This window comes from Solanum dulcamara, chromosome 6 (assembly GCF_947179165.1).
Source record: "Solanum dulcamara chromosome 6, daSolDulc1.2, whole genome shotgun sequence".
In the NCBI taxonomy this organism is placed as follows: Eukaryota; Viridiplantae; Streptophyta; class Magnoliopsida; order Solanales; family Solanaceae; genus Solanum; species Solanum dulcamara.
This window is the reverse complement of record NC_077242.1, coordinates 49928507-49956498: the sequence shown is the minus strand read 5'-3', so window position 1 is coordinate 49956498 and position 27992 is coordinate 49928507. Positions and strand designations below refer to the sequence as shown.

The following is a 27992-nucleotide window of genomic DNA, read 5'->3' as shown; positions in this document are numbered from 1 at the left end:
GCATGGCATTATTCTAGTGTCTCATTTAATTTGACTTAGATTGCCACATAACTTCGACACGTGGCATGATTTTAGTGGCTTATTTAATTTGACTTGGATTGCCACATAATTTTGGCACATGGCATGATTCTAATGGCTCATTTAATTTGACTTGAATTGCCATATAACTTTGACATGTGGTGTGATTTTAGTGGTTCATTTAATTTGTCTTGGATTGCCACATAACTTTGACACATGATATGCTTTTAGTGGATCATTCATTTGACTTGGATTGCCCATTCATTTGACTTGGATTGCCACATCATTTGAAGTATTTTTTTGAATTTAAAATAGTCTAAATTAATTTACGGATTTAAATCCAATATAATTCTAATGTTTACATCATTTAAAGTATAAATAATAAAGTTTTTTTCTTTGTTTTGTCCTGAGATCTAATGATACATTTCTCAATAAGTTTAATCAATATTACAAATCCTAAAGTAACTAAAGTTTCTTCTCCTTTATTTTATTTCTGAATTAAATTTAAAATATATATATCCTCAAAGTATCTATATTTTTAATTTATCCTTATTGTTTCTTTTTCCTAGTATGATATTATTAATTTTTTTAATTTAATGTTTTGTCTATAATTGAAATAATGACATATTATACTAAAATTGTGATTTGTATTAATCTAACATATATTTATCCTTATACAAAAATTGATACTTTTACAAAAAAAATGTTGAAAAAAATTAAAATACCTATATAGGAAAACCTAACATAATAAAAATAAACTTATAATGTAAAAAAAAATAACTATTAAAAGTAATACTCACTGTACGTACGTGCTCAAAGTCTCAAACTTAAAATTATTTTTATGATTTGGTCCAACATGATGACAACTTCTCCTCTTTTCTTCTAGATGCATCTCTTTTTATGTCAAAAGTCTCTCCTGGATCAAATAGGAACAACCATATATATGAGAAATAATTGATAAATGATAATATCTTAGATGAAGGCTTAAAACTTGTATTAAAAAAAATCTTTGTAAAAGCGACAGATAATAGGTGGAACTAAAAAGCTTGATTACGAATTTTTTTTAGTAATGTAGGACTATATAAAGAAATTAGACTGATTGTTCAAAAGTTTTTATCTCAACTAAAAAAGTTTCATCATATATATATATATATTATTGTCTGAATCAGTTTACCTCATCAACCTCTATCCTTACCAACAGACCACAATACATTTTCTTGAAAAATGTTAATATCTTATCAAACATAGCAAAGTGAAGAATGAATTCTTAACCCTCATTTAGGCTTGAGCCACTTGAAAAGAAAGTAGCGACCAAATCATAGATAACTACTGAAGCTATATATTTTAAGCAGTAAAGTAAAAAGTAGATGAAAATTTACAATACAATGTATATTCTCCATATCTAACATTTTTTTATGTATAATTTGCCAACCTTTTAAAATGATGCAAAGATTTGCACAATACATAGAGGGGATTAGCAGCAGGCTTAAAAAATACTCACACAGAGATGATGTTTTGGGGGTTTTCTTCTTCTCCAAACTCCAAAGCACAATGAAATGATAGATTAAATACAATTAATGGGAAAAATGATCAACACAGATAGATACATAGAGAAAACAGTAAAGGCAAAAAAAAACATAGAAAATATGTATAGATACATGGTGCAGGGGTCAAGAAATAGACAAGAATTAGGCACAGTTTCTCAACTCAGCATCATGACCACATAACTCTTCCATCGCAGATTTATACTCGCCGCCACATCACCAACCTTGTACCATATTCTTTGCCGCTAGAATCATCCCTGTTCCACCACCGATAACCAACTGAAATACCCAAAACAAAACCAGTGAGCTAGCACAACCGCAAGTCATAGATTCAATCACTGGAAGCCTCCCTCTTCACCGTTGGGAATTGGGATATTCTGGCAGCGGTAGCTACATATGTTATTTCCATCTCTGTCAATATATATTGATAATGATTAATGACAATGGATACAGTAGTATTCAAATAAACACTTGAAATATCTACATAAATTTGATTTAAAATGGGTAAGGAAAAATAACAACCACATTTCAAGTTTCAAGAACGTGTTGTATCCATAAAATGTATAAACACTGTATGAATTTCTATTCTATTATAATTAATGTCACAAAATCTATTCAAGTAATAGCAAAACATTATAAAATAAGTTTTTATCACTTGAGCAAACAATATTCATTGTTCTTAAAGCTATCATTTCCTTGTTTCAATCCAATTGGTAATCCTTTATTGCTGTAAATGTTCGTCAAATTGTTGTAGCCTTTGATAATTTCAAGAAATTTGTAATATAAAGAGACGCTTTTCATGAATAGAGTCCTTGTTCAAGATATGAGATTGGAAGTATAATTTACTGTTATTTTTATCAGATCAGCAACTGTACTAAGTCCTTTGGTTAAATACGAATATAAGACAGAAGAAGAGAAAAATCATATATCGATAACTACAGAAACTTACATCCGTGCATCCCTACCTCAAAAATTATCATTGGAACGAATCGAGCAAAGGAAAAGTCAACATTGAATAGATTTCCCGAAAAAAATAACAAAATTACTTAAGAAATATCAATTCAGTTTCAATACCTGCATTCATCAAATCTGAAGCATTGATCGGAGACAAACATGAAGGTATACAATACAATTTTGAAATCCATGTTGAATCAGGTTAAATGTATTGAAATCTAAATTAATAGTTTTAGTAATATAAAAAGGGAAGCCTTCTTCTATCTATGAAAATGGGGAAGTTACGTGAGTGAGGAATTAGGAATGGAGAAGTTACGTGGGTGAAGGGAACAGTTGTTTAATTTACTAGGCTTTAAACTATTCTTAAAACTGATGAATTCTATATAAAACTGAAATTGAATGAAAAATGTGGATTTTAAAATTGATATTTTTTTTATAATTCATACATTTCATATTTAATTAGTCACAATATTTTTTTGTTTGTTTTTTTCTTTTCCTGTTTCCTTTTTATTCTGTTTGTCCTAATTTTAAGGAAGATTGTTGCTATAAAAAGGGTATAAAAAACGTGATTACATTTTATTACTGTAAGTTTTGAGAGTTTGCAAATACCTTTTTTTTAGGAAAAAATTTACTTATATTTTGATAGATAAAATTCTTTCAATATTCAATATTAAAAAAGAAGAAGTAAATGTATAATAGAAACATGTATTTTAAAAAATAAAAAAAATAAATGTAGAACGTGCAAATTTGTTTAATCTAATTATATTTTTAATTATAGATCAATAGATTAAATTAGGTATGTTTAAAAAAATAGTTATCAATTAGATGTTTAAAAAAAATATAAAAAAACTATCAAAATTAGAATTTTTCACTAAAAATTTGACAAATTAAAGTAACTGTCAAATTTGAATTGTAAGAAAAAATTAAAAAATCAGTAAAAGTTAAATTAAAATATTTTAAAAATCGTGGCGTGATGTTGTGATTCTGTTAAAAAAACGTGGGTTGACTACACACAGTAATGGGACTAAAAAATTCAGATGATTATAAAAAAATAAAAGAACTATAAAAAGAACTTTAAAAAATTAAATAGCTAACAAAAACTGTAAAGAAAATTAACGATTATAAGCTGAATATATAAAAAATAAAAAATAAATTGCAAAAGTTTAAAAGTTAGTTAATTATCACCTAATTTAAATATTTTTTTCTAAAACTTCCATATGTCTTTATCATATGTTGCCACTTGCCATAATCCTAGGCTAGACTTTCTTTCTTTTAATTATATATAGAATATTGATAATTTTAGATCAAGGATTGGAGAGGAGAAAAGCTAGGGTTCAAGAGTTTCTACTAAGTTCTTCGAATTTTGCTTAGATCATTTATCTTTCAGGTATTTAAGGCTAATCAAAACAGTGGACTGTGTTCTTCCCCGTGCTTACATCTTCGTTCAGTCAATTTTGAGTTTGAGTTTGAGTTTCAATCCTCGTATATTGAGTTTTTGAGTTGATTATGTAAATCTTTTATTGAGTTCTTGTATATTCATTGATATTGAGATTATTCCTATGAGTTTGAAGTCCTTGAATTGGTCGTTCATGTTTATATTCACATGAACCATAGTTGAGAATTTCTATATTGCTTACCTTATGCATTATTTTGAGATAAAAGAATGATATACTTCATCTTTTAATTGAGAAAGAGTTTGAGCATGAGTTAGAGTTTGAGGAGTCTTCCATTCACTAATTTTGAGCATGATCATTATTGAATCAAAATGAGTTGGAGTACTAATGCATTTAAATAATTATCTTGAGACTGAGTTGATAATTTAAAGACATACTTTATGCATTCATTGATTTGAGGAGTAAAACTATTTTAAGGAGAAGTCATAAGTTAAGAGGAATTGAGCTAAATTGGGAGCAGTCCAATGAGATTAATGAGATAATATTTTGAGTACTTACACTCACTTGAGTTCATGAGCATAATATATATTTTGGGAATAGTATTGAGCGTAAGAGTCTAAATGACTCAAACCTCATAAACCATACAGCCATCGTACGATAGGATCATAATGTTGGTTCGGACGACTGCTCACTTCAATTCCTGATATGGACTTTTATTGAATCTATGAGATGTGATGCATATCTTACCCTTGCAAGGTATTGAACGGATGTGGCAATGACAATAGTTCATTGTATCATCACGATGCTCTAGTGATAGATACTGTTCAAAAAGTAAAATATTATTTTATACTGAGTTGTATTATTTATTTACATTTGTATAACATTGTCTTATTCATATATTGCATGCTTTATTGAGTTGAGTTATTTGAATATTATTCGAGCATGTTTCCTTTAAGCTATTTTACATACCATATATTACATGTACCAATGTCATTTGGTTCTACATCATTTTATGATGAAAATACAGGTGATAGAGATCCTCAACAGGCGCATCATTGAAGATCAGCTCCTTTCAGCTTTGGTGAGACCTCTTTGTCTTCGAATGAGCTTTTGTCATTTATTTCAGTCATTTCTTATTAGTCCTTTGAGGTAGTTGTGGGTCTGTCCCACTACCTATCTAGAGTCAGTTTTAAAAGATTTATAGACTAGACACAAATAGAGTTTAGATATTCATTGAGTTTACAGAGATTATGCTTAAAACTTCTTTTACATATATATATATTTGAGTATTGAGACTTATTTTGAGAAGTTAAATCTATACTTTTGTTTATGCCCATCTAAGTTATATTTCTATGAGCTAAGTCTTCCACTAAGTAGTTAGCCAGGCCAAGGGATCTCTTGGGAACCAAAAATGGTTTTTGAGTGTCGGCCACACCTAAGGTGTAGACTCGGAGTGTCACAATTGATGTCCAGTCAGAGTGCACTATTCAGGTTCTTGAGGATATGTTGCAAGCCAATGTTTTGGACTTTGGGGGCTAGTGAGATCATTTTTTGCCTTTAGCGGAGTTTGTATACAACAATAGCTACCACTCTAGTATTTAGATGGCTCCGTTTGAGGCCTTATATAATAGGCGATGTCTCTCTCTGGTTTGTTGATTTGAATCTATGAATCCTAGGTCGCACAGTACAGACTTGCTTTAGGAGGCCTTAGATCATGTAAAGGTGATCCAGGATAGGCCTAGGACAGCTTAAAGTAGACACCAGAGTTATGTTGATCATAGATGTCATCCATTGAGGTTTGCAGTTGGTGACAGAGTATTCCTCCGAGTATCACCCATGAAGGGCGTAATGAGATTTGGGAGGTGGGCCAAGCTTAGCCCGAGGTATATGGCCTTTGGAGAGTTTGAAGATAGTCAGACATGTCACTTATGAGTTTGCCCTACCTCTAACATTTTTGACTATCCATTCAATTTTTCATGTTTCGATCCTGCACTAGTATATTCCCGATGAGTCTCATGTGCTTTGGTAAGATTCAGCCGAGTTGGATGATCGTTTGACCTTTGTGGAGAAGCCAGTTGTCATTCTAGTCATAGATGCGAGGCGATTGTGATCTAGAGCCATTCCTGTGGTTAAGGTCCATTGGAGGCATCATTCAGTCAAGGAGGTTACTTGGGAGACCAAGCAAGAGATGCAGGAGCAGTTCCCCGTCTTATTTGAGCCTTTAAGAGCTTCTTGACTCTTACTTTCGTGGACGAAAGTCCTTTTAGTAGTGGATGTTGTAATGACCCTCTAGGTCATTTGTATGTAAATTCCTTTCTTTTTTCATTTAGAGAGTTCCTATAACGACCCCAAGTCATTTATGACTTGGTGGCACTGATTGTTCGATCGCCTAGTCAATCATTTGGGTTTTATGCCCGTTTTCTAGTGTTGGAGCTTTTGAAACTTGAATAGTTAACTTCAGTTAAAATGTCAGGTAAATAGCCCCACAATGGAATTATAACGGTTCCATCAGCTCTAGAATGATAATTTTAGGCTAGTGGCATGGTCGAATCTAGTCCTGAGGCTTTCGGTGCGAGTTTGAACCATTAGGTATTTTAGCCTTTAAGCTTTGACCTAAGTTTAGCCTTGGTCAAGATTCTTGAAAAATGTGCTTGGATGAAATTCTGTCAGCGCGGCTAGCTCCGGAATGTAAAGTTTTGTCTAGAATAACCTTTTGTGTGCTTCTCGAGGCTTCCAGTCTAATCCTGAGGCCCCTCCTAAAATTGGCTAAAAATGACACTTGGGTGTAGGACCCATTTTTTATAGAGATGACTCCAGATGGAAATTTCAATTGTGTGGTTGAGTCCTAAATGTCGAATTTGGCGGGTATCATATTTCATTTGCGCACATGGAGTCCTCAAATAATTTTGAGCACCCCGTCGGAGAATTTAGAATTCCCAAAATCTGATGTTGCAGCAACATCTAGTGAGTTGGTGTTTGATGGTGAGAGAGAAATCCTTGAACGCACTATTTTACAGGCATAAAATGCCCTTCACATTTGTGGGTTTTGGGCTGTGTTTGCGGAGGCTAATGGACTTGCCTTCTGCGTCGGGAAACCAATCTCACATCCGTAGAGGTCTTCCCCCTTCGTCTCCGTATTCGCAGGCCAAGTGCCGCATTTAGGGAGGTCTATCTCCCCTGCTCTACATTCGAAGGCCATTTTGGTTGCGCTCGCATAAGGAAAATTTTGTCTAGTCTTTTATTTAAAGACCAGATGCGACCAACTCAAACTCCATATCTCCAAATTACGATAAATCTTTCATTTTAGCTCTAAGTTGGATGATTCAAAGTCGCATACAAAAAGTTCGTGGCTATGTGGGTGATCAATCGCGGAGTTCCAAGGACCTTTCAAATGAGGTAAATTTCGAGTTTTAACTGTTGTCGTATCCCTTTTCTCAAGCTTTAATGGTGAATTTTTGCATGTTTCTCATCGAGGTTGTTCTGAGCCCTGAAGTGTATTTCATTTTGGGATACAAGTTCGGGGAGCTGACCTCTTTATGGAGTCAATTTTGAAATTTCTGGTGTGAGTTCCATATTTCTATTTTAGACCTTGAAATTTGTCCATTTCTATTTACATGATATTATTGTCTAAATGATCGTATTAACGTTGAGGTCCTGTTTTTGATAGATGGCAATGTTTAAAGGTCGTACAAAAGGAAAAAGCTCTAGAGACTTGATTTGGAGCACGCGCGATCAGTTTAAAGATAGGCTACAACTTCCTTCTCCTTAGATTAAGCTTGAATATGTGAAATCAAGTTGATTAGTTGGAATATGGATTGGCTAGGCTCTTGACCATGCTTAGTTGTTTAGAAATCATGTGTCACGACCCAAGCCTAGGGCCTACACGTGACATGCCGAGTGAGGAACCCGAAAGTTCCTCAAACAAGCCTCTTAGCATTCTTTTAGCCTTTCATAGGTAATGATAATAAATAAATAAATAGAAATCATAATAGTAAATCTTCAACTTACATATGTCCGACAATTTCCTCTAACTTTTAGATTTAACGGGGCTAAGACAAGTCTCTAGCTCACCCTCTATTATAATAGAAATAAATGTCATAGTAAGTGTCTAAAGATCTCAACATATCATAAGCTAGAAAGATAAAGGAGTATTGTTCCCGGAACATGGAAACTCCCCAAAAGTAGTCTTCACACGAAATCTCAACTAGCCACGTGGAGGAGAATGAGGAACAAAACCGATCCCTACATGGTGATATCATATAGGCAAAAGAGTATGTGTTAGTACTTTGAATGTACTAAGTATGTAAGCATGCATGAACATTGAGGAAACATTAAAACATTTATGTAATATGAAACATAATACAATGCATGCATAATCAATCATATAGATATCCTTTAAAACATTCATTTTGTGGGAAAATGACCATAATCGACATTTAAGACCATGCGAGCTATTACATAGAATCCAACATAACCCCCTACGTTGGCCGGAGAGATTGATTGCCGGGTAGAACTCCGCCAACTTCATTCATTTCTTTAACTTTAACTTTAATGGCTTTTATGGATCCATTAGCCTAAGCCTACAAGGGCTCCTATGTTGGCACATAGTTAATGAGACAAAGAGTTGCTACTAGGATTCCCTTACCGAATCTCACCTCAATGACCCATTCGGTGCTAAGTCAATCCCACGAAATTGTTTAATACTTCAAAATAGTCATAGCATATAGCTTGAGAATTCAAAACATCATATTCGGTAGAATAGCTCATTAAAACATTTGGTGATTCAAATATGCAAGAATTATCCTTATAGCATAAAGAATCCATCATTCATAGCATTTCATCATTCTTTTATTTTATAAGACTCCTTTTTTTATCATAGATATTGCTTTCATAAACATTTATTTGGAGTCAAAACTTTTAAGTCAAACTTCATTGAAAACATAGTAAAACTAGGTAGGTTCAAATCACTTCAACTTGCAAACATGTATGTAAACAAATATGCATAAATACTTTGAAATCCATTAATTAAAAATTATGCTTTAAACAACCACCATGAATTTCAAGAACCTTTAAAGAGATAAATAAAGAAACTACTTGCAAATCATCAATTCATACGTATGAAATCATGTTGCATCAAAATAGACCAATAATCATTAGTTTAACCATGATTCATGCTATTAAGTAAAAATAAGAATTACCCATAAGAAAATATTACTTGAAATCAAGAAATTTAATTGAAAGATTTTTTGAACTACATGGGTGGAAGAAACCATGGATAAACACCCACATAACTTAGAGTAAAGCTTAAAGAAAATAAATATAATTTATCATATAATCAAAATACTTTAGGCATGAGAGTGGAAGGAATACTCTCATTGAAGTCTTATATACACTAATATAAGATAGGTAATTAAACTTCAACTACTTAATAATTTATGCATTTGAAATCATGATATGAAAATCTATAAATTTTTATATTTGAATTAAATATAAGACTTTGATAATTCATTTGGATTTCATGAATGAAAGGATCCATAAATCAATACTCACATACCTTAGAGTAAAACTTAAAGAAAATAAATATAATTTTTCATGTAATCAAAATACTTTAGGCATGAGAGTGGAAGGAATACTCTCATTGAAGTCTTACATACCTGGAATCCGAAGTGTTACTCAGAATCGAAGGACTTAATAAACACTCTTGAATCCTAGCCTTTTTTCCTCGCCGGAGCGTTTTGTGTACTATCCGGAGTATATGAATCACCAGAATAGTATTTATACACTACTAAGAACTAAAACTATATTTTGAGAATGAGTAAAGGAGTGTATAGAGAGAAGAGTTGCTTGAGAAAGCTTGATGAACAAAATGATGAAATAAGGTGAGTATTTATAGGTGTGAAGGAGGGACCTAACAATAATTAAAATAATTATAAAGAAAAATTTGAAAGTTTAATGGAAGATTGTGATGTCATTGGTAATATCAAATGACGGACTATTGATGTCATGGGTGATGTCAAATGGATCTAGATCTTTCCATGGTTGTTGAGATGAACTTTCTTTTAACAGAATACTCTTTTTCGGAGCGGCGTTTGAACAAGATAACTTCCTCATTAGGATTTGGTGTCTTCTTATGAATTGTTGCTCTAGAAGTCTACTTTCATGTCGTTCAAGAATCAACCGATTTGGAGCATCCTACAGTGAAATATGATTTTTCTTCTACAAACACTACATTTTGTCACAACACCATGTCTTGCAATAATTAATTTATTTGATCTACTTAACCCCCGAAACTTAAAATATCACAAAAGTTGTAGGTAATGATGTTAGGGTTATTCAGAAATTTGAATCACCTAATTTGGACCATCCTATGAAAAGTTATGCCCAAAATACAGAAGCTATATCATTTTCATCGAGAATTGAAACATCATATACAACATTTTTGGGGGGTGTTACACCATGTTTTAGGCTCATTTTGGATAATTCGAGAACTTGTAAGCATGTTGTACTTGTTTTGCCATCATTGACCTTGTGGTGTGTTTGATATCCATTTACTAGTTGTTGTTCACCATATTTGGCCTTAGTCTAGGCTTAGACTAGTGCTTGTCATAGACCTATGATATTTGGAGTCTTTAGGCCTTATTTCTTACTCCAACGTTAACTAAGATGGCTTAGCTGCATGTAGACTGGCATAGTAGACTAGGTTCTGATAGTAGAGGCCTTAAATTAGGCATTGCCTCAGTGTTGACGACCTTCTACCCATTCTCCCTCTTCCTATGTCCCATACATTGACGATTTGAGATTTTGGGCTTTGCTTGGCAACTTGGGATAGGCTGTGGTTTAAGCTTGGAGTGTTTTGAGGATTATATGAGAATAGACGTCGCCCCACGGTAGTTCTGTGATAACAAGTTGATATGGGATCATTTATCTACGGAGTTGTTACACTTTGGCTACGGTCTATTGCCGCTTTGATAATCATCCGTTGTTCGAGGTCCGAACTTTATATTTCTTAGTTGGGCTGCCATTATTGGTTACTTAGAGACTATTGTTGGCTACTTTGAGATTTATCCACGGTTCGAGGTCCGAACTTTGTACTTCTTTATTGGGCAGCTATTATTAGTTACTTGGATGCTATCTACAGTTCTAGGTTTGAGCTACGGTTCTCCAGCTCTAGACTCACCGTTACTTGTAACTAGTAGATTTAGCTATTTTGTGTACCTGTCAAGCTTATGGGGGTCTACTCGGGTTTTTACTTGAACTTGCACACGAGTGTACCTTCTGGCATATAGGGTACAATTGGGTGTAGTTAACTTATAGTTACTTTACTTCGGTTCTTTTTATACAGTTGTATGCATTACTACTTAGAATTTCACTCTTTGACTTGTTATTTGTGTTATTCTTACTTTTCATACTGCTTTTACTTTTCAAGTTCAGTCGGCCTATGGTGCTTACTAAGTACCCGTTGTTTTGGTATTCATACTATATTCTGCATTTGTTTTCGTGATGCAGGTCCGAGAACCAATTACCAGCACTGATTCAAGCCTCTAGAAATTTGACTTCGCAGACGAGGGTGAGCACATGACGTCCTAGATATACCTGTCTCTTTCTGTATATAGTCGACTAGTCTTTTGCTTTTGAGACAAGTCTTTATTTTTGTGGTCCACTTTTGGGATTTTTATCCGTTTGGTAGTAGTTTTGTACTTGTGACATTCAGGTTCTGGGAGGGATCCTTTCATTTGCATATGTGGTTTTGGCTTGTTTCCGCTTGTTCTTTTGTTATCCTTCTGAATTGCTTACTTTTGTATAGTTTCTGTCCTTAAACCCATTACTTGCAGTTTCGGATTATGGGTCGGCTTATCTACTAGCAGGTTATAGTAGGTGTCATCATGGCTCGAGAAATCGATTTGTGATAATTTACTATGTGAAGTTGTACTTATCTACTTGTTTTATGTTTTGTCTTGATATACTTGTTACTAATCTTAGTCAGCCTATGATGTTAACCAGTATATAGTGTTTGTACTGATGCTACTCCTGCACTTTATTTTGAGTGTAGATTATTATCTACAATCTTCCACACAACCTCAAATTTAGCATGACTACAATACTTCGATCTAAGGATGAGCTACTGTTATTTAGGCTGCCACGGATCTTTTGATGACCGACGTCTATGATTTTCGGATATTATTATTTATTTATCTAGGTTTATGATTATTCTTAGATATTTTAGTTAGAGCCTTGTATGATGACTTCTGAATTTTGAGGATGTAATAGTTTAAACTTCTACACTACCTATTTAATATGTTTGATACTCTTATTTCTTGTTTTAATACTTTTAAATAATGATTAAAGATTTAGTTATAGCATGTTTAGTTGGTAAGATATGGTTCACCCATCGGGAGTTAGTGTGGGTATCAATCACAATAGTTTGAATCATAAAAATATGCCATGATATGACTGTACCTCCATATGTTAATAAACAACATGTCCGAAGTCGACCTCAGATTAATATCTCTCAACTGCATAACTAACCAATTGTGAGTTGGATTCATTTGAATAAAATAGCCTTATATCAATGATTTTGCAGAGATATCTCAATATATGTTTTATATTATTAGCGTCTTGTTATTGGAAATGAACTAAATCCTATTGATAAGCTTATAGAGAAAATTATATCTAGTCAAACATTATTGACAAGATATATTAATGTCTTAATTGCACTAAGGTTTGATAATTCGAGACCAACAAGATCTTCATCATTTCATAAGATGGAAACTTTATTTAGTAATATCAAGTGATCTCACAATCATTGTGGGCTTCAAAGGATGTATTTTACTAATGTAAAATCTCCTTAAAATATTTTTAATATATGTTAATTATTGGATAAATATTGCATTTGTAAAATACTTAATTTGAATTCCAAGATAAAATTTTATCTTTTCAAGATCTTTTAGTTGAAATTCATTTTTTTAAAAATATGCTACTCGTTGTGAAAGCTCTTTAGGAGCTTCAATAATATTCAAGTCATCAATATACAACTATTGTGATAAATTCAAATGAAGAACTTTTCACAAAGATACAACAACAAATTGGGTCATTTTTGTATTCTTCTTTCCATTGGTATTTGCGAAGGGGATTATACCAGATGCGTCATAATTATTTCAATATGCATAAGGTTTTTCAAAATTTTATTGTATAAGTTTTAGACAGTTTTATATGCTTCGAGATTTTGAATCCTTCAGAAATTTATGGCATTGTCCAGTGAGCCATATAAATAAGTTGTGACAATATTTGTCAATTGCTTAGTATATTTTTCATGAACTTCTAGATTTATAAGATACGTGAGAGTGATTGTATCTACTATAGAATAATATTTCTCCATATAACCTCTTTTAAAATCAAATTTAGGTTGGAGTCCACTTTTAACAACAACAACAATATACCCAGTGAAATTCCACAAGTGGAGTTTGGGGAGGGGAGGATGTACGCAGACCTTATCACTACCTCATTGAGATAGAGAGGTTGTTTTCAAAATACCATCGACTCAAAAGTCACAGTTCCAAGTACGAGAGAAAAAAAATAATATATACAGCATAAAGAAAGAAAGAAAGAAGAATAAAATAAAATAAATAAATAAAAAGAAAAAATAGAAATAAAAAAATAAAAAAATGCAATGCAAAATTTACAAGACAAAAACAATAACTATAGCAAAGTACTACAATAATCAAAGGCAATAGAAACACAACTATAAAGGCACGCCTAGACCTACGACCACCCTAAACTGACACAAGATAAGACATTATTCTATCCCTACTAGCCTTCTACCCTAATCCGCGACCTCCAGTCTTTTCTATCTAAGGTCATGTCCTCGGTGATATGGAGTACCACCATATCTTGTCTAATCACCTCTCTCCAATACTTTTTCGGTCTACCCCTACCCCTCCGCATAACCCCCAAATCCAATCGCCTACGCTACCAACGGAGATACTTTAGCCACATCTTAACCCGCAGCATCGATACCCCTCATCTGCACATGCCCAAATTATCTCAGTCTCGCTTCTCTCATCTTGTCGACCACGGATACCACTCCCACCTTCTCCCGAATAACCTCATTCTTAATCTTATCACTCCTAGTGTGTCCACACATCCATCTCTGCAACCTGCATCTTCTAAACATGAGAGTTCTTTACTGGCCAGCACTCCACTCCATATAGCAATGTTGGTGTAACAACCATTTTGTAGAACTTATCTTTAAGTTTCGGCGATACCTTCTTATCACACAGGACTCCACAAGCTAGCCTCCATTTCAATCATGCTGCCCAATGTGGTGCGTGATATCATCAACGATGTCCTCACTACTTTAGATGATGGATCTAAGATATTTATAGCTTTTTGTCTTAGGGATAGGTTGGGTGGTAAGCCTCACTTCCCTACCCTCTTCATCCATCGCAACACTAAATTTGCACTCCAAGTATTCTGTTTTGGTCCTGCTCAATCTGAACCCTTTGGACTCCAGCATTTGTCTCTAAACCTCCAACCTATCATTAACTCTGTCCCGAGTCTCATCAATCAAACTATATCGTCCGTAAATAACATATACCATGGAACCTCCTCCTGAATAGACCGTGTCAGCTCATCTATCACCAAGGAAAAAAGAAAAGGGCTCAGCACTAATCCCTGATGTAGTCCACCTCAACAGGAAAAGGCTCTAAGTCACCTCCCACCGTTCTAACTCGAGTCTTGACTCCAGCATACAAGTCCTTTATCGCCCTAATATACACCATCTGGACACCTTTAGCCTCCAGACACCTCCAGAGTACATTCCTCGAAACTTTGTCATAAGCATTTTCAAGGTCAATGAACATCATATGGAGATCCCTTTTTCTTTCTCTAAATTTCTCCACCAGTCTCCGCATAAGATAGATTGCTTCAGTATTCGACCGCTCCGACATGAATCCGAACTAGTTCTCTGATATTGGCACTCCTCTCCTCACCCTCATTTCCACCTCTCTCACAAATCTTCATAGTGTGGCTTAGTAGTTTGATACTCCTGTAATTATTACAGTTTTGGATATCACTCTTGTTCTTGTACAATGAAACCATAGTACTCCACCTCCATTCATCAGGCATCTTAGTAGTCTTTAAAATAGCATTAAACAACGTAGTCAACTACTCCAAACCTCCCTTGTCAGTGCTCTTCCAAAAGTCCACCGAATCTCATCGGGCCCTGTCGCTGTCTCCCTCCTCATCCTGTTAACAACATGTCTAACCTCCTCAATCTTAAAGCACCTACAGTACCCAAAGTCTCAAAGACTATGAGAGTACGCTAAATCACCCAGTACAATGTCTTTGACTCATTTTTCATTTAGGAGTCTGTGGAAGTAAGTTTGCCATCTTTGCTCGATAGAGGTCTCATCCATTAACACTTCACCTTCCTCTTCCTTGATGCACTTTACTAGATCCAGATCGCGTGCTTTTTTCTCTCTCTCGCTTTGGCGAGCCTATACAATCTCTTATCCCCACTTTTGTTAATAACAAATCAGAAAAAAATTCTCTATATAATCAATGTCAGGTCTTTGCAAAAATTCTTGTGCCACAAATCTTGTTTTATTTCTTAAGACTTTATTTCTCTCATGTTGCTTTCACAAAAATATGCATTTGTACCCCACTTACATTACACCTTAAGTTGTTTGAACTATACGTCAAAAAAGATTTGCATTTTCCTATCAAAGCTAATTCAATTTTAGTTGTATCTTTTATTTTGCCACGTTTTTCTCTCTCTACATTTTTTGATAGATTTTGGTTCAAGAACTTCATTTTGTTTCATTATTTCAACAAATTATAGAAAAAATATTGTCAATAACTATCTCATTTTAATTTTTTATTTTCACAAGGAAATATAACTTATTTAGATGTGTTCATTTTTATTATTTTCAAGTATCTGAACCTCTCTTGAGATTTTATGAGAAGCTTTACCCATATTCTAATCATCTTGATTATTTTTTCTTTTTATTGTTTGAGGATTTTTATTTTTGGAATCAATCTGTAATACCTCGTACTCTCATACTGAGGATTTATCCGTTGAATATGAGTTTCATCCCGAGTTTGAAGAAATGATTGCACATAAGAGTACATTTTATAGAAGTCACAAAAATTCTAAGTATTCAATAAGGTTGTGTCCAAGTATAAAGGTCTAAAATGTAGTGTATTATCTTATTAAAAAGAATGAAGGACTGAAATGGTCTACGAATTTAAGTGTTACATCGGCAATTAGAAACAATGTTCTTATGTTCAAAAGGAGACTACAAATTAGTATCAAGCCCCATAGTCATGACAAAATATAGGAGGGCCATTGGAAGTGATTTAAGGTCTAAGGAGAGCTCTATTATAAAGTTGAATTGGAAGCTACCTATTTATATACTAAAATTTACTGAGCTTACATAAGGTTCAACATCGAACAAGCATACATATATATATATATAGATAGATAGATAGAGAGAGAGAGAGAGAAAGAGAGAGAGAGGGGTGGGGGGAGGGGGCAGATCTACGTATAAGATTAGGAGTGCCATGATATCCGGTACCTCGGTGAAACGGTGTGTATATGTATATGAAATTGTATATATTTAAATCCTTCCACTTAGAGGATCAAAAGAACGAAAGGTGCCATTGGTATAGGGCAGAATGTACCTCCCAAGCGACGAGGATTTGAACCTAGAGTCAACACTATTCTTTTTTGCTTCCTCTTTTGGTTGCTGCGAAGAAGAGTTTCAGCTCTCTCTTTTTTCTTTTTCAATAATTCTTCTTATACTTCTATTCTTTATAACTTTCACTAAGCATTAATCTCTTGATATGAGTGTTGCATGTATATCTCATATCAATAAATACTAAATTTAAAATGTCACATAGAATTATGTTAGAATTTTTAAATTTAAAGGTTATTTTTGATCTTTTATCGATGTTTCCACTATGTGAGGATGGCTGGGTTGAAGCAAAGGCAACACACGTTGTTGGGCACACAACATGTCCCCCATGGCGTGCGACTCCAGAAACCTTTATATATTCATTTTTCTAAAACTTTTCACTCATTCTCTAACTTTCCAAGCCTTAGCACTAGTGTTGTCTCTTCTTCTCTTCCTCACACATCAAGAGAAGATTCTTCAATGAAATCCAAGCGTTTCTAACAATCTCTTTTTGGTTTTTAAAGAAATTTCTACATTTTAATCTTAGGATTTGTAGAAAATCTATCTCAAGGTTTAAGAATGGATTTTTGGAGTTCTCCTTCAAAGATAAGAGTTTTTCTTCAATATTTTTGAAGAAATTTAGGTATATGAGGCTATCTCTACTTGCGAAAACACTACTATTCTTCCCCACATTAAGTTCTTCCTATTTATGAATTGTCTTTGATGAAGGAGTTAGGTCAAATTACGAAAACTATAAGAACTTTTCCATGCTACTTTGCTATGAATGTCGTGAACTCCTTACAAATTTCTTATGCACACTAAATTCATATTGTGCCCTCATTCCATGAATCTCATAATTTTCACCACGAAACTATAAAAGACTATGATTCTTTTTTGAAATCTAAATTTGGTGCTCTCTTAAGGGTTTTAATTATGTTATGATTTTAAAGACTATAAAATATGATTTACTATTTGACGTCCATAGAGAAATATGTCTTATGATCTATGAGATTTTGAGCAAAACATGTTTACAAATTAATCCTTATTACATAAGAAGATTTCGAGTACTCCTTGCGAACAATATTCTTATTTGCTATGAAAAATTTCAAATATGGTCATCGTTTATACATATTCATGTCTGCATCCTATATAATCCCATTGGTCATATACTTCCAAGGTCAACGTCTTCAAGATACTCACTCTTACAGTCATGTACCTTCTAGATCACCTATGTGGTTTCAATGTCCAAAATCCTATAAAGCCTACTGAAGTTTCTCGTGGTGTTTTATAATCCACATTTATAGATAAAGTTATTACCTTTCCTCAAAACATTTTCATTATATCTCATATCTCTAAAGCTTTCATTACATATTTTAAGGTTCGAATTAGTTTGACAATTCTGCTTAGCCTTCAAGAGTTAATATCAGATCATGTTAATAAACCTCAAGTAATGCACCTTTACAGTGCTCTGTCCAGGAAATTGTTGCTCCACCACAGGCATTTCACAGCAGACCACAAGCTGCAGTTCAACCTCAGCTTTAATGCATGGACCAAGGAAATTCTTTTAGGCTACAAAAACTATGGGAAGTCACACTATGAAGGTCTAACAGAGAAATGGTAGCAACATAAAAGTGCCTCATGGTTGCCATAGAATTTATCATTTAAAAAGAAACGGTTGTGGCATCCAAAGTGTGGCCCAGTGTTCAATAAGGTGGAAAGAATACCATGGTAGACCAACATTCAATTCTCAACAAAGACAAAAGATAAATAAATTATAACTAGTGATTTCTTCCCATCTACCTAAGATTATCAAAACAAAAATTTGTGATCCCCATTCTGCAAATATAGAAGGAAGGCCAAATTAAAAGAAGACAAGAAAGCCAAAACAAGCATTCTTTACTGCAAGAACCTGATTACACCATTACAAAAGCAAACACGAAGGCACTAACAACAGTTAGATGCACAAGAGATTCACGACTTTGCATGGAACCACAACTGCATATAGTCATAATGCCGAATTTGCAGTCTACATAAATGGCAATGTCTAGAAAACTTCAGTTACCTTGGTTGCAAGAATGCGTTCTCGTCTTTCTACATACCCAAATGGGAACCAACCTCCTTTTCCCTTGCACTCACCTTCAGCCCAACCATTGTTTGACAGCTTTGGAGAAACGAAGAACCAATGTCAACTAAATATATGGAGAAGAAACAGAATGTAGAAAAGGGGAAATCTCCAACAACCAGTGATCAATTTGCCAAAGATGTGCATCCCTTCAGAATGCACTTGCTACAACATAATGAAGAGGGTAACAAAATTGTCATTGCATAACGAGAAAATCTGTTCAAGTAATCCCTTTCGAATCTCTAAATACATTATAACTGGATCCTCCAAGAATCTAAAAAACGAATTACTCAGAAATGGGTACTCAAAGCTATATGCTAGTGCTAGACTACCATGATTATTATTACTAGTTGAAAGAAAGAATGCCTGCTAATGCTAGTGCGCTACTCCACATGCATCATGGTCTCAAAAGGTGATCAACCTTATCAGAATGTAGTATCTAGTGATGTATTGTCAACCAGATACTCATGGGGAGGGGTTGGAATGTTTGCGGGGGTAGGGTATTCTTAATGTATTACTCAGACAATAAAGCATCAGAAAGAAAAATATTAAATAACTACAGACTAAGAGTTAAACCTTACTTTTCTAACAACTACATAGTCACCAATCAATAATGTGAGCTCGACATCTGACTCAGCTTCATATGGGTGTACGACCTACAGTAAGAGATGAACGAACAAAATAAAAAGCTATAAAGTAAAAGCTCAAAGAGAGTAATCCATCATGATTCATCTTAAGACAAGCGAGAGGAAATGCAACCATCACCTCTGCCAAGAAATATGTTGTCCCATCTATGGATCCATCATATGACTGAAAATGAAGTCCACCATTAACTTCGGTATAAGATGGGGAAGGAGGCATTGAATTATTTGTGGCTGAACTAGGAAATGCTTCAATTCTTTGACGCTCCGACATCATCTATGCACTCGAAGAGTGTACATTAATCCATCATCACTTAAAACTAATAAGATACCTATGCTTCACATCAAGCGAAAAAAATTTGATAGAAGAGTACCTCTGCCTCAAGCTGATCAAGTATCTGCAAAACTCGCTGATGATAATGGAGCTGTGCCTCAACCTTGAATAAGAAATAAATGAAGGGGTTCACATGGAGATTTCTGAGTGATAAAGATTGAAAAAATAAAAAACTTTGAACTGCAGTAGAAAAGAGAAACAGACTACTACCATGGATATGAGTCTTTGGAGTGTTAACCTCTGTTGTTGAGCTTCAACAGCAGCCATGGAAGTAGAAACTTCTTTGCCAAAGGTAGCCACATTTGACTTTAGGTCCTTAAGTTTTGCTTCAGCAGCTTCCATCTTCGATACACTTTCCGGATTACCATTGGATTCCCTCACTTTAGCCTGGCGTCTGGAAACTTCTATAGCCTGACTTGTCCCAAAGAAGTTTGGGATAAGTACAGAACTTCAAGATATAATACAAGTAACTTGTTGATGCATGATAGATACAAATAATAAATGACTATCGGCAATAGTTTAGCCAATCAATCAAACAGTGCAGCACACCTCAGTCCCAAATATCAGTTATATTTTAGTAACAAAAAATAGCATACTGACAGGACTGATAAGCATGGAAGATACAATTGGTGAAAACAGAGAAAGTACTTCAAATGAACACATTTCCCTTCTTAAATGTTACCTGAGCTTCAGCTTCCTGTCTCACTCTATCATAACGTCGAGCAAGATGTCGAGCATCTTCCAGTGGAGCTCCCACAACCATTGCTCTTAAAGGCTCAGCAACCTGAAGTTTGAAACTTCTAATCAAGAATTCAAGAAAAAGTCCATACTTCACTTACCATTTCATGAATGAATCAATTATAAAGAGAGATCTAAGTCAACTTATTTGAAAGATCTTTGTGCCACTGCTCGCTTGGTAACAAGTGAATTCTAGCTATTGCAAATTTGGACCAATTATGATAAAAACTCATCTCATTCAGATATCAAGTCCAGGACATCTGGAAATGAAATGCGGGTTACAATGAAGCAGCTATGGGGTTATTATGACAACTAAAAGATAATAATAACAACAATAGGGCCATTGTCATATCAAGAAAATAGAAAAGGATGAAAAAAAAATGATTGTCTATAAAAGTTCACATACATCTCATCAACCACAAACTACACCTACTTAATAAAATTTATCAGGATAATGTTTGACCTTCATATTTGAGTTTTAGATAACCCAAGCAAATTTAGCAAGTTCGGTTGGTGATCTGTTAGATAGCTGTACTGCAGTTTTTCAGGCACAGGTTGCTGAATATAACTGCTGAAAATGTTATCAACATTGCACTTACTTGTGACATCTGATAAGTGGTAAATTTACCACTTATCTGTTGCCTTTGCCTTGTGATTTTGTGTCTTATAATCATCAAAAGAGACTACTTCTGCGTGTTTTATGCATATTCCAGGCGAAAAGCTGTTGAAGAAGGATTGACAAGGAAAGAAGCCAAAAAGGAGCTAAAAAGAGAAGAAAATGCAGGGAATGCACTGCTAGGTCCCTCGCACTTGCGAGACCCGCACCTACAAGCCTGCACCAGCGGAAGAATGACCGCACCTACAAAAGAGTACTGTTCCACAGGAGCCACACCTGCGACTCCGCTTCTGCTAATCAGTTGCTGCTCCTGCAAAAGTCTCAATCTTGCTTGAGAAAGAAGATTTGAGTGTAGGAAAGATTGATTAGCACGATTTGAGAATTGGTTTGGCTATTGGACTAGAGCTCGGGAGAGTCTAGATCTAGGTCTAATCCCTCATCTTATGGATTGAGCTAGGAATAGGATGTCCTAGTGTTGCTATATTGGGTTGTTTGAATTGCTATACTTGCTAAGTTCGAAAGAATTAGTCAAGTTATACTTGTTTTTGATCGGGAGATACAAGTAGATACTTGAGAACCCTAGGCAAAGTTGACTTGCCCATAATTGTCTTGATAATGTTTAGTTGTTTGTGATGGATCGCTGAGCATGAATTGAATCCTCATTCCCAAATATATTTGCTATCCTCGGGTCAAGAGGTCTTTGATCAACCTATCATTTATTTTTATTATATTAGTTTAGTGTTTGTTCCTTATTGAAAACCCCTAAAAATTATTTATATCTTTGGTTCAATTCAATTTGTGGATTGTAGTTCTTTATCTTTTCAATCACCCTTATATTGTTATTGTTCTTGTCTCGTAAAATTTGCATTGCTTTTCATTTGTGTCATTATGCTATATATTGGTTTTTCTCTCTTATTTAGGGCCGACTCTTTTGAGCCGAGGGTCTTCCGGAAACAGCCTCTATATCTCCATGAGGTAGTGGTAAGGTCTGTGTACATTCTACCCTCCCCAGACCCCACTTATGGGATTTCACTGGGTATGTTGTTGTTGTTGTTGTTGTTGTTGAATTGGTTTAAAATATATAATTCACTTGTTTCGATCCACCTTGTGAATATTTGTTTGTGTTTTTGCTCTTTTGTGCTTTTGTTTGTTTTTATTTTTTTTCTATGGCATCTTGTGGTGAAACCAATCTTGGGGGTTGCAATCCCTATGATGATAACCCTTGTTTCTATTGTGGGGATCTCATAATGAACGAATGTGTATAGAGGCTTCTCGGCATGAAAATATGAGTGAAACAATGGAAATTGTGAGTCAAGCTTGGCTCATGAATTTAAATCTACGTCTTGAATTCTGAGAGATGATACAGGGGGACTTGTTCCAATGGAGTGACGAACTTCTTCACTTTAATGTTCGCCGATACCATGACATGATCCAACTTGGGCTTGAAATTGCAAACTTGAGGGCCGACTAAAGAGCAAAGCTTCAAGCATATGATGATCTTCCTCAAGAGATCAAAAGTAATGAATTATAGTTGGAGGCCGAAGTCAAAAGGGTTGTGCTTAACATGTACGAAATCTTGGGTATGTGCACACCTTCTAAGCCAAAGCTAATCCAAGATGCCGAAATCAAAGGAATGATACCAGAGGTGCAAACAAAGGTCAACAACATCCTCTCTAGTTCATTCGAAAGTGAGGGCATTTCTCACTCAAAGGCCAAGCAATGTATGCAAACAAAGGTCAACAACATCCTCTCTAGTTCCTAGTTTTATTTTTAGTTCTTAGTTTTATTTTCATTTGCACAAATCCATAACTTTCTAGTGTGTTAAGCTGAAATTGCAGGACAATTGACAATTCTAGTACAAGGGAGCCGCCCCTGCAATATAGTTGATTTTTATTTTTAGTTCTTAGTTTTATTATCATTTGCACTAATCCATAACTTTCTAGTGTGTTAAGCAGAAATTGAAGGAGAATTGACAATTCTAGTACAAGGGAGCCGCCCCTGCGAAACTTCTTCTGCAGATGCAAGATTTCTGCCGCTCCTGCGATGCAACTGAGTCAATTGTCACATGAGGGACCCTTTTCCGCAGATGCGGGGCCGCAACTTCGACATCGGGATCACTGGAGCGAAACTCGACTGGCATTCTAGTTATAACAGGTTCATGAATGAGGAGGCTTTACGAACTCCTCATTATCCGTTATAAGTGAAGATCCATCATCCCTCTCAGTGAGACTGCTTGAACTCCACCATTTGCACACACTACACATCCTATAAAAAGGTAAAGAACAAATTCCTCCAAAGAACAAAAAGAATCTCAAGGGATCTTCAAGAAATCAAACTTTCGCTTTGCTTAAATCTCTCCTAAAAGTAGGTATGAACTTGAATCTTTTGCATTTGGTCTGCATTTGCAAGGTAACTTGAAGCTTTTGTGTAATTGAGATAAGCCTGCGAATAAAACATGTCTAAAATTGGAGACTAGGGCTTTCATTGGGTTTTTATGATTTTGATAGAAATTTAAGTTTCTATCAATGATTTGTTGTGTCTGAGCATGATTATTTGTTTAAAATGAGGAGTTGGAAGTCTGAATACAATTTCATATGGCCAAAAGTTAAAAAGTCAAAAATTTTGTGTGTTGGGCTAATGTGAATCGGTGGGTTGCAATGTTGGAGCTGGTGAATCACTGTTGTAACGCTGAAATTTTGGGTAGTTGCTGTAATGAACCTGCATTTGAGGTTGGCGTGTTACAATGTCTAATCGACGGTCGCTGGTGGAAACGTTGGTGGCCAAAAATCTGGAAAGCCAACTGATGAAGACGGGGCTGCAGGAGCAGAACTTCTTCTGCACCAGCGATGCCGCTCCTGTGCCAACTACTCTGCAGGAGCGAAATGTACTGATGGGCGAGTCCGCCGCTGCGATGCTCTTTCCACAGGTGCGACTCCGCACCTGCAATAACCCTTTAGTAGGTGCGAGACCCCTGGTTACTGTCAAAAACAGTAGCTTCGCATGTATCCAAGCCTGTTCTAACATTGTTGATCATTTTTAGGTACTCTCCAATTCAAAGATGTTTCTCAACGAAGATGGAACCACCCGATTGGTGGATGAGAGTGAGGAGGAAGTGGAGGAAACTCCATATGATCAAGAAAGGTTCGTGTTTGTAGTTTTGGTTAGTAGCTTCTTATTTTAGTTTTTATTTTATGATGATGTTGAGTGGTGGTGCCCAATGATGGAGAGAGTGATGACTTTTTTAAGGGCATAACCGACCATCTTGTGGTTGAGAAAATATGCATGGGATGTTTGGGTGGTGAAGTATGAGTAACCACATCTCGAAAGGATGCATAGACCTGCCCAATGATGGAGAGGGTTAAACCTTTCTTAAGGGTAAATCGTCATCTTTTTGAGAGGATGTGACTTGATTAGTTATGGCTGGCAAAATAGACCCATATTTTGGTAACCCGCCCATATTTCAATGGATTGGGTGAATGACTTTTTACATGAGTACATAGAAAATGAATATTTAAGGGTAAAATATGGGTAAAAATGTTTTCAAATCAACTTATTTTCCTCAAATTTAAGGAAAATAACCTTTCTCTAAAAAGAAAGGAAAACATTTTTCAACACTCTTTTTTCAACCTCACACCTCAACTTTCCACCCTAACTCAAGTCACGTGTATCGATTCTCAATAGTTCGAAATTCAAAATCCGACTCATGATTCTTGATTCGAGACCCAACTCTTGACCTCAATTCAACACCCAACAAGTATGTGGCTCAACAGTTTCAAGATTTAAGTAGGGGTCAACGATTTTGCTGTTACAGAATCCCGTTCTACAAACTCCCAAGTTTCAAGTCGGGTCAGGATTGAATCCTGATTTGAATGTCGGAACCTAGGTCTCAATTCAAGGTCGGATCTCGTATCAGGATCGGATCACGAGTCAGGTGTCGGGGTGAGGTTCCGAATTGAATGTTAGACTAGGGTTTCGAGTTGAGAGTCAAGGTCAGGTCTTAGATCAGGTGTCAGGTTCAGGTTTCGTATTGATCGTCGAGGTCGAATCTCGATTCGAAAGTCGAGTCCTGGATCAGGTGTCAGAGTAAAGTCCCAACTCAAAAATTGGGTCCAGGGCCGAATGTCGGAGTCAGATCCTGATTCAAAAGTCAAATTCTGGCCAAGTGTCGAAGTCGGATCTCGATTCAAAAGTTAGGTATTGGATCAGTAGTCAAACTCAGGTCCCAAATCAGGTATCGAGTTTGGGTCTCAGATACATTGTCTAGGTCAGGTGTCGGGGTAGGATCCCAATTCGAAAGTCCGGTCTTGGATCAGGTGTAGGGATTGGGTCCCAATTCGAAAGTCATGTCTCGAGTCAGGGTCGGGTCCTGGATAGGGTGTCGGGGTCAAGTTTCATGTCGAATACCGAGTTATGTATCGGGTGTCGGAGTCGAATCCTGGTTCAAAAGTCGGATCCCAGTTTGGGTGTCTAGTCCCGATTTGAATCTCGGGTCAGGGTTGGGTCCTCAATCAAGTGTCGAGATCAAGTCTTGAATCAGTCATTGGGGTTGGAGTTGGGTGTCGGTGTCGGTGTCGGTGTCGGTTCAAATGTCGGGTCTCAGATTGGTAATCGGATTTCTGGTCAATAGTCGAGGTAGGATCCCAGATCGATCATCGAAGTTAGGTGTCGGGGTCGAATTCTGATTTGAAAGTGGAGTCCCAAGTAGGGTGTCAGGGTCGGATCTCGATTTAGGTGTCGGGATCGAACCTCGATTTTGATGTGGGGTCTTGAATCGGAGTCGGGGTTGGGGTCAGGGTTGGTTCATGATTTGGAAGTTGACCTAGGTCGGGTTCCGACTGGGTCCCGATTTCGAAGTTAGATCCCGCGTAGGGTGTAAGATTTAGTTTTATGATACAATAAAATTAAATAAAATATTTTCAATATTTTTCATCCAAAAAAAGACTAAAATATTTTCTTCATATTGAATTTTAAAGTAAAGTCCTATTTACTCATGAAAATATGGGTAAATATGGGTAAAATAGTATTTTACCCAACATATTTGTTATCCATATAAAATATGGGCGGGTTGAGTTATTACCCATTTTATGTTGATTCATTTTCAACCCGCCCATATTTGACCCAACCCGCCCATTTGACACCACTAGCCTCAACCAACACCTCCCATTCCTTTGCACAAAAAACAAAATTTGATGAAACGCAGCATGATAATGAAGAAGGCACAACTAAGTTTATGGTCAGAGATATATTTTCCCAAACCTGAGTCCCAAGGGCCTTTAGTAGATCCTCATGTTCCTTCTCAATTTCACCTTGAGCCCTACTGTAACTTAATGCTGCTTTAGATAGCGTACTACCACTTGTAGATGTGTTTTCAGCCCCATATTTTCGGCTATCTTCTGACAATCTAGTACCTAAAAAGAATTTATGACATCAGTGAAACATAAGCCTTGGAGATTATATATATATATATATATATATATATATATATATATATATATATATATATATATATATATATATATATGAAGAAATTTGAGTGACAGACCAATTTCAATTTGCTTTGAACCAGTGATGATGTAGCCTTCAACACCTCTGACGATATCTCTTTGGAAATGCTAGTGATAAAACAGGATAAAGGGGTTAAGGAAAATAACGAATCCAAAAAAGAGATTCTAAAATGGGCCGGGAACTGTTGTCAAACCTTGCCGGCACGAGTAGAAATGTATAATCTCTCAAGTTTTTGATGCTGCTGCAACTTTACTTCATCAGTAACACTATTATCTGGTCCACCTAGTCCACTAGAGAATTGTTTGAAGACAGCCTTGCATAAAAAATAGCAAAGAATCAACAAAGACGCGTAGTCTATACTATTCAATTAAACTCTTTCCCAAATCTTTTGACTCATGTTAAATATATTGATTTTCCAGAAACCTCAAAAACCATACCTGATACCTATTTCTGCCTATCTTAGAGATTTACATATTCAAAGTACAGCTACAATAAAGCAAGGGTTTAGGAGTGAATCACGTAAAGCATCTTTTGTGAATCGAAGGTGCTACATGATTCACTCCTACTCTTCTTGTAAAACCAGAAAGAAAAAATTAGAACAAAAAGATCCAGTAGACAAAAGTGAAGAGCCAAAACTAACGAAAAGAAGAGCAGCTTGAAGAACATACTCATCTCTCTGTCACAAATTCTATTTAGGAAGTTAAATGGGATTCTCTTAACTACTAGTACTGCATGAAATTTGTGATTTGCAATATTATCATATAGTAGTCTTAAATATGCGACGTTATATTTTATAACATTAAAAACAGAAAACAAAAAGAAGAGGAGAGAGAGTTAGGGTTCATTTCTTTAGTAAAGAGGTGGAGAAACAGAAAGCTTACCTGTTGTTGTTTGGCTACTTGTTCTCTGAGCTTTGTAGCTTGTTTTCTGATTGATTCCATTTCATTCACACCACAGAGAGTGAGGAAGGAAAGAAATTAGAGGAAGAGAGGTTTCAACGTTCTGTTTCAAAAAATGTAATGTTTGAAACTGATGGAAAAAAATAAAATCTTTGAAACTTGTTGGACTTCCAACTTCTCACTTTTTGCCTTTTTCCCAATCGTTTCTTTGTCCTTTTCTTTTCTTAAATTTTTACTGTTTATTATATTTTGTCCTTGTATATTTCCGATATGACTACAAGTTTTTTTTCTTCCTACTAATTTAGTAATGACCTATTTGGAAAACCACCTGATAATTAGAATTAATGTAATTATTAGGATAGTACTTATACAACCTATTAATTATGATAACTTATTTGATTATAATTATACTGTTTGGTTGCACAAGTATAATTACAAGGTTATATTAAATTTTAAAAATATAAGTTAATTATTTTATTTTTTTGACAAAATAAGGACCTTTAAAATGATATTAAATTAAATATTAATTAATAAACATATGCTCCTAACTAAT

General features: G+C 35.2%; 1 protein-coding gene across 4 annotated transcripts; it reads right to left on the bottom strand.

The window, feature by feature from the left end:
- Nucleotides 1-1699: 1699 nt before the first annotated feature.
- On the bottom strand, nt 1700-27579 carry LOC129891141 (SH3 domain-containing protein 2-like). Of its 4 annotated transcripts, none has more exons than XM_055966406.1 (11): nt 27422-27579; nt 26734-26853; nt 26578-26647; nt 26292-26443; nt 20364-20465; nt 19892-20092; nt 19722-19784; nt 19472-19624; nt 19288-19362; nt 18647-18745; nt 1700-1973 (listed from the first exon to the last, which is right to left on the bottom strand). In XM_055966406.1, the coding sequence occupies exons 1-11, from the start codon at nt 27479-27481 to the stop codon at nt 1962-1964; spliced, it is 1107 nt and encodes a 368-aa protein (XP_055822381.1). In that variant the 5' UTR covers nt 27482-27579; the 3' UTR covers nt 1700-1961. The 4 variants fall into 4 exon arrangements, with proteins under 4 accessions (XP_055822381.1, XP_055822378.1, XP_055822379.1 ...); XM_055966403.1 differs by lacking the exon at nt 1700-1973 and adding an exon at nt 7915-8152; XM_055966404.1 differs by lacking the exon at nt 1700-1973 and adding an exon at nt 18213-18420.
- Between the last annotated feature and the right edge of the window lie 413 nt (nt 27580-27992).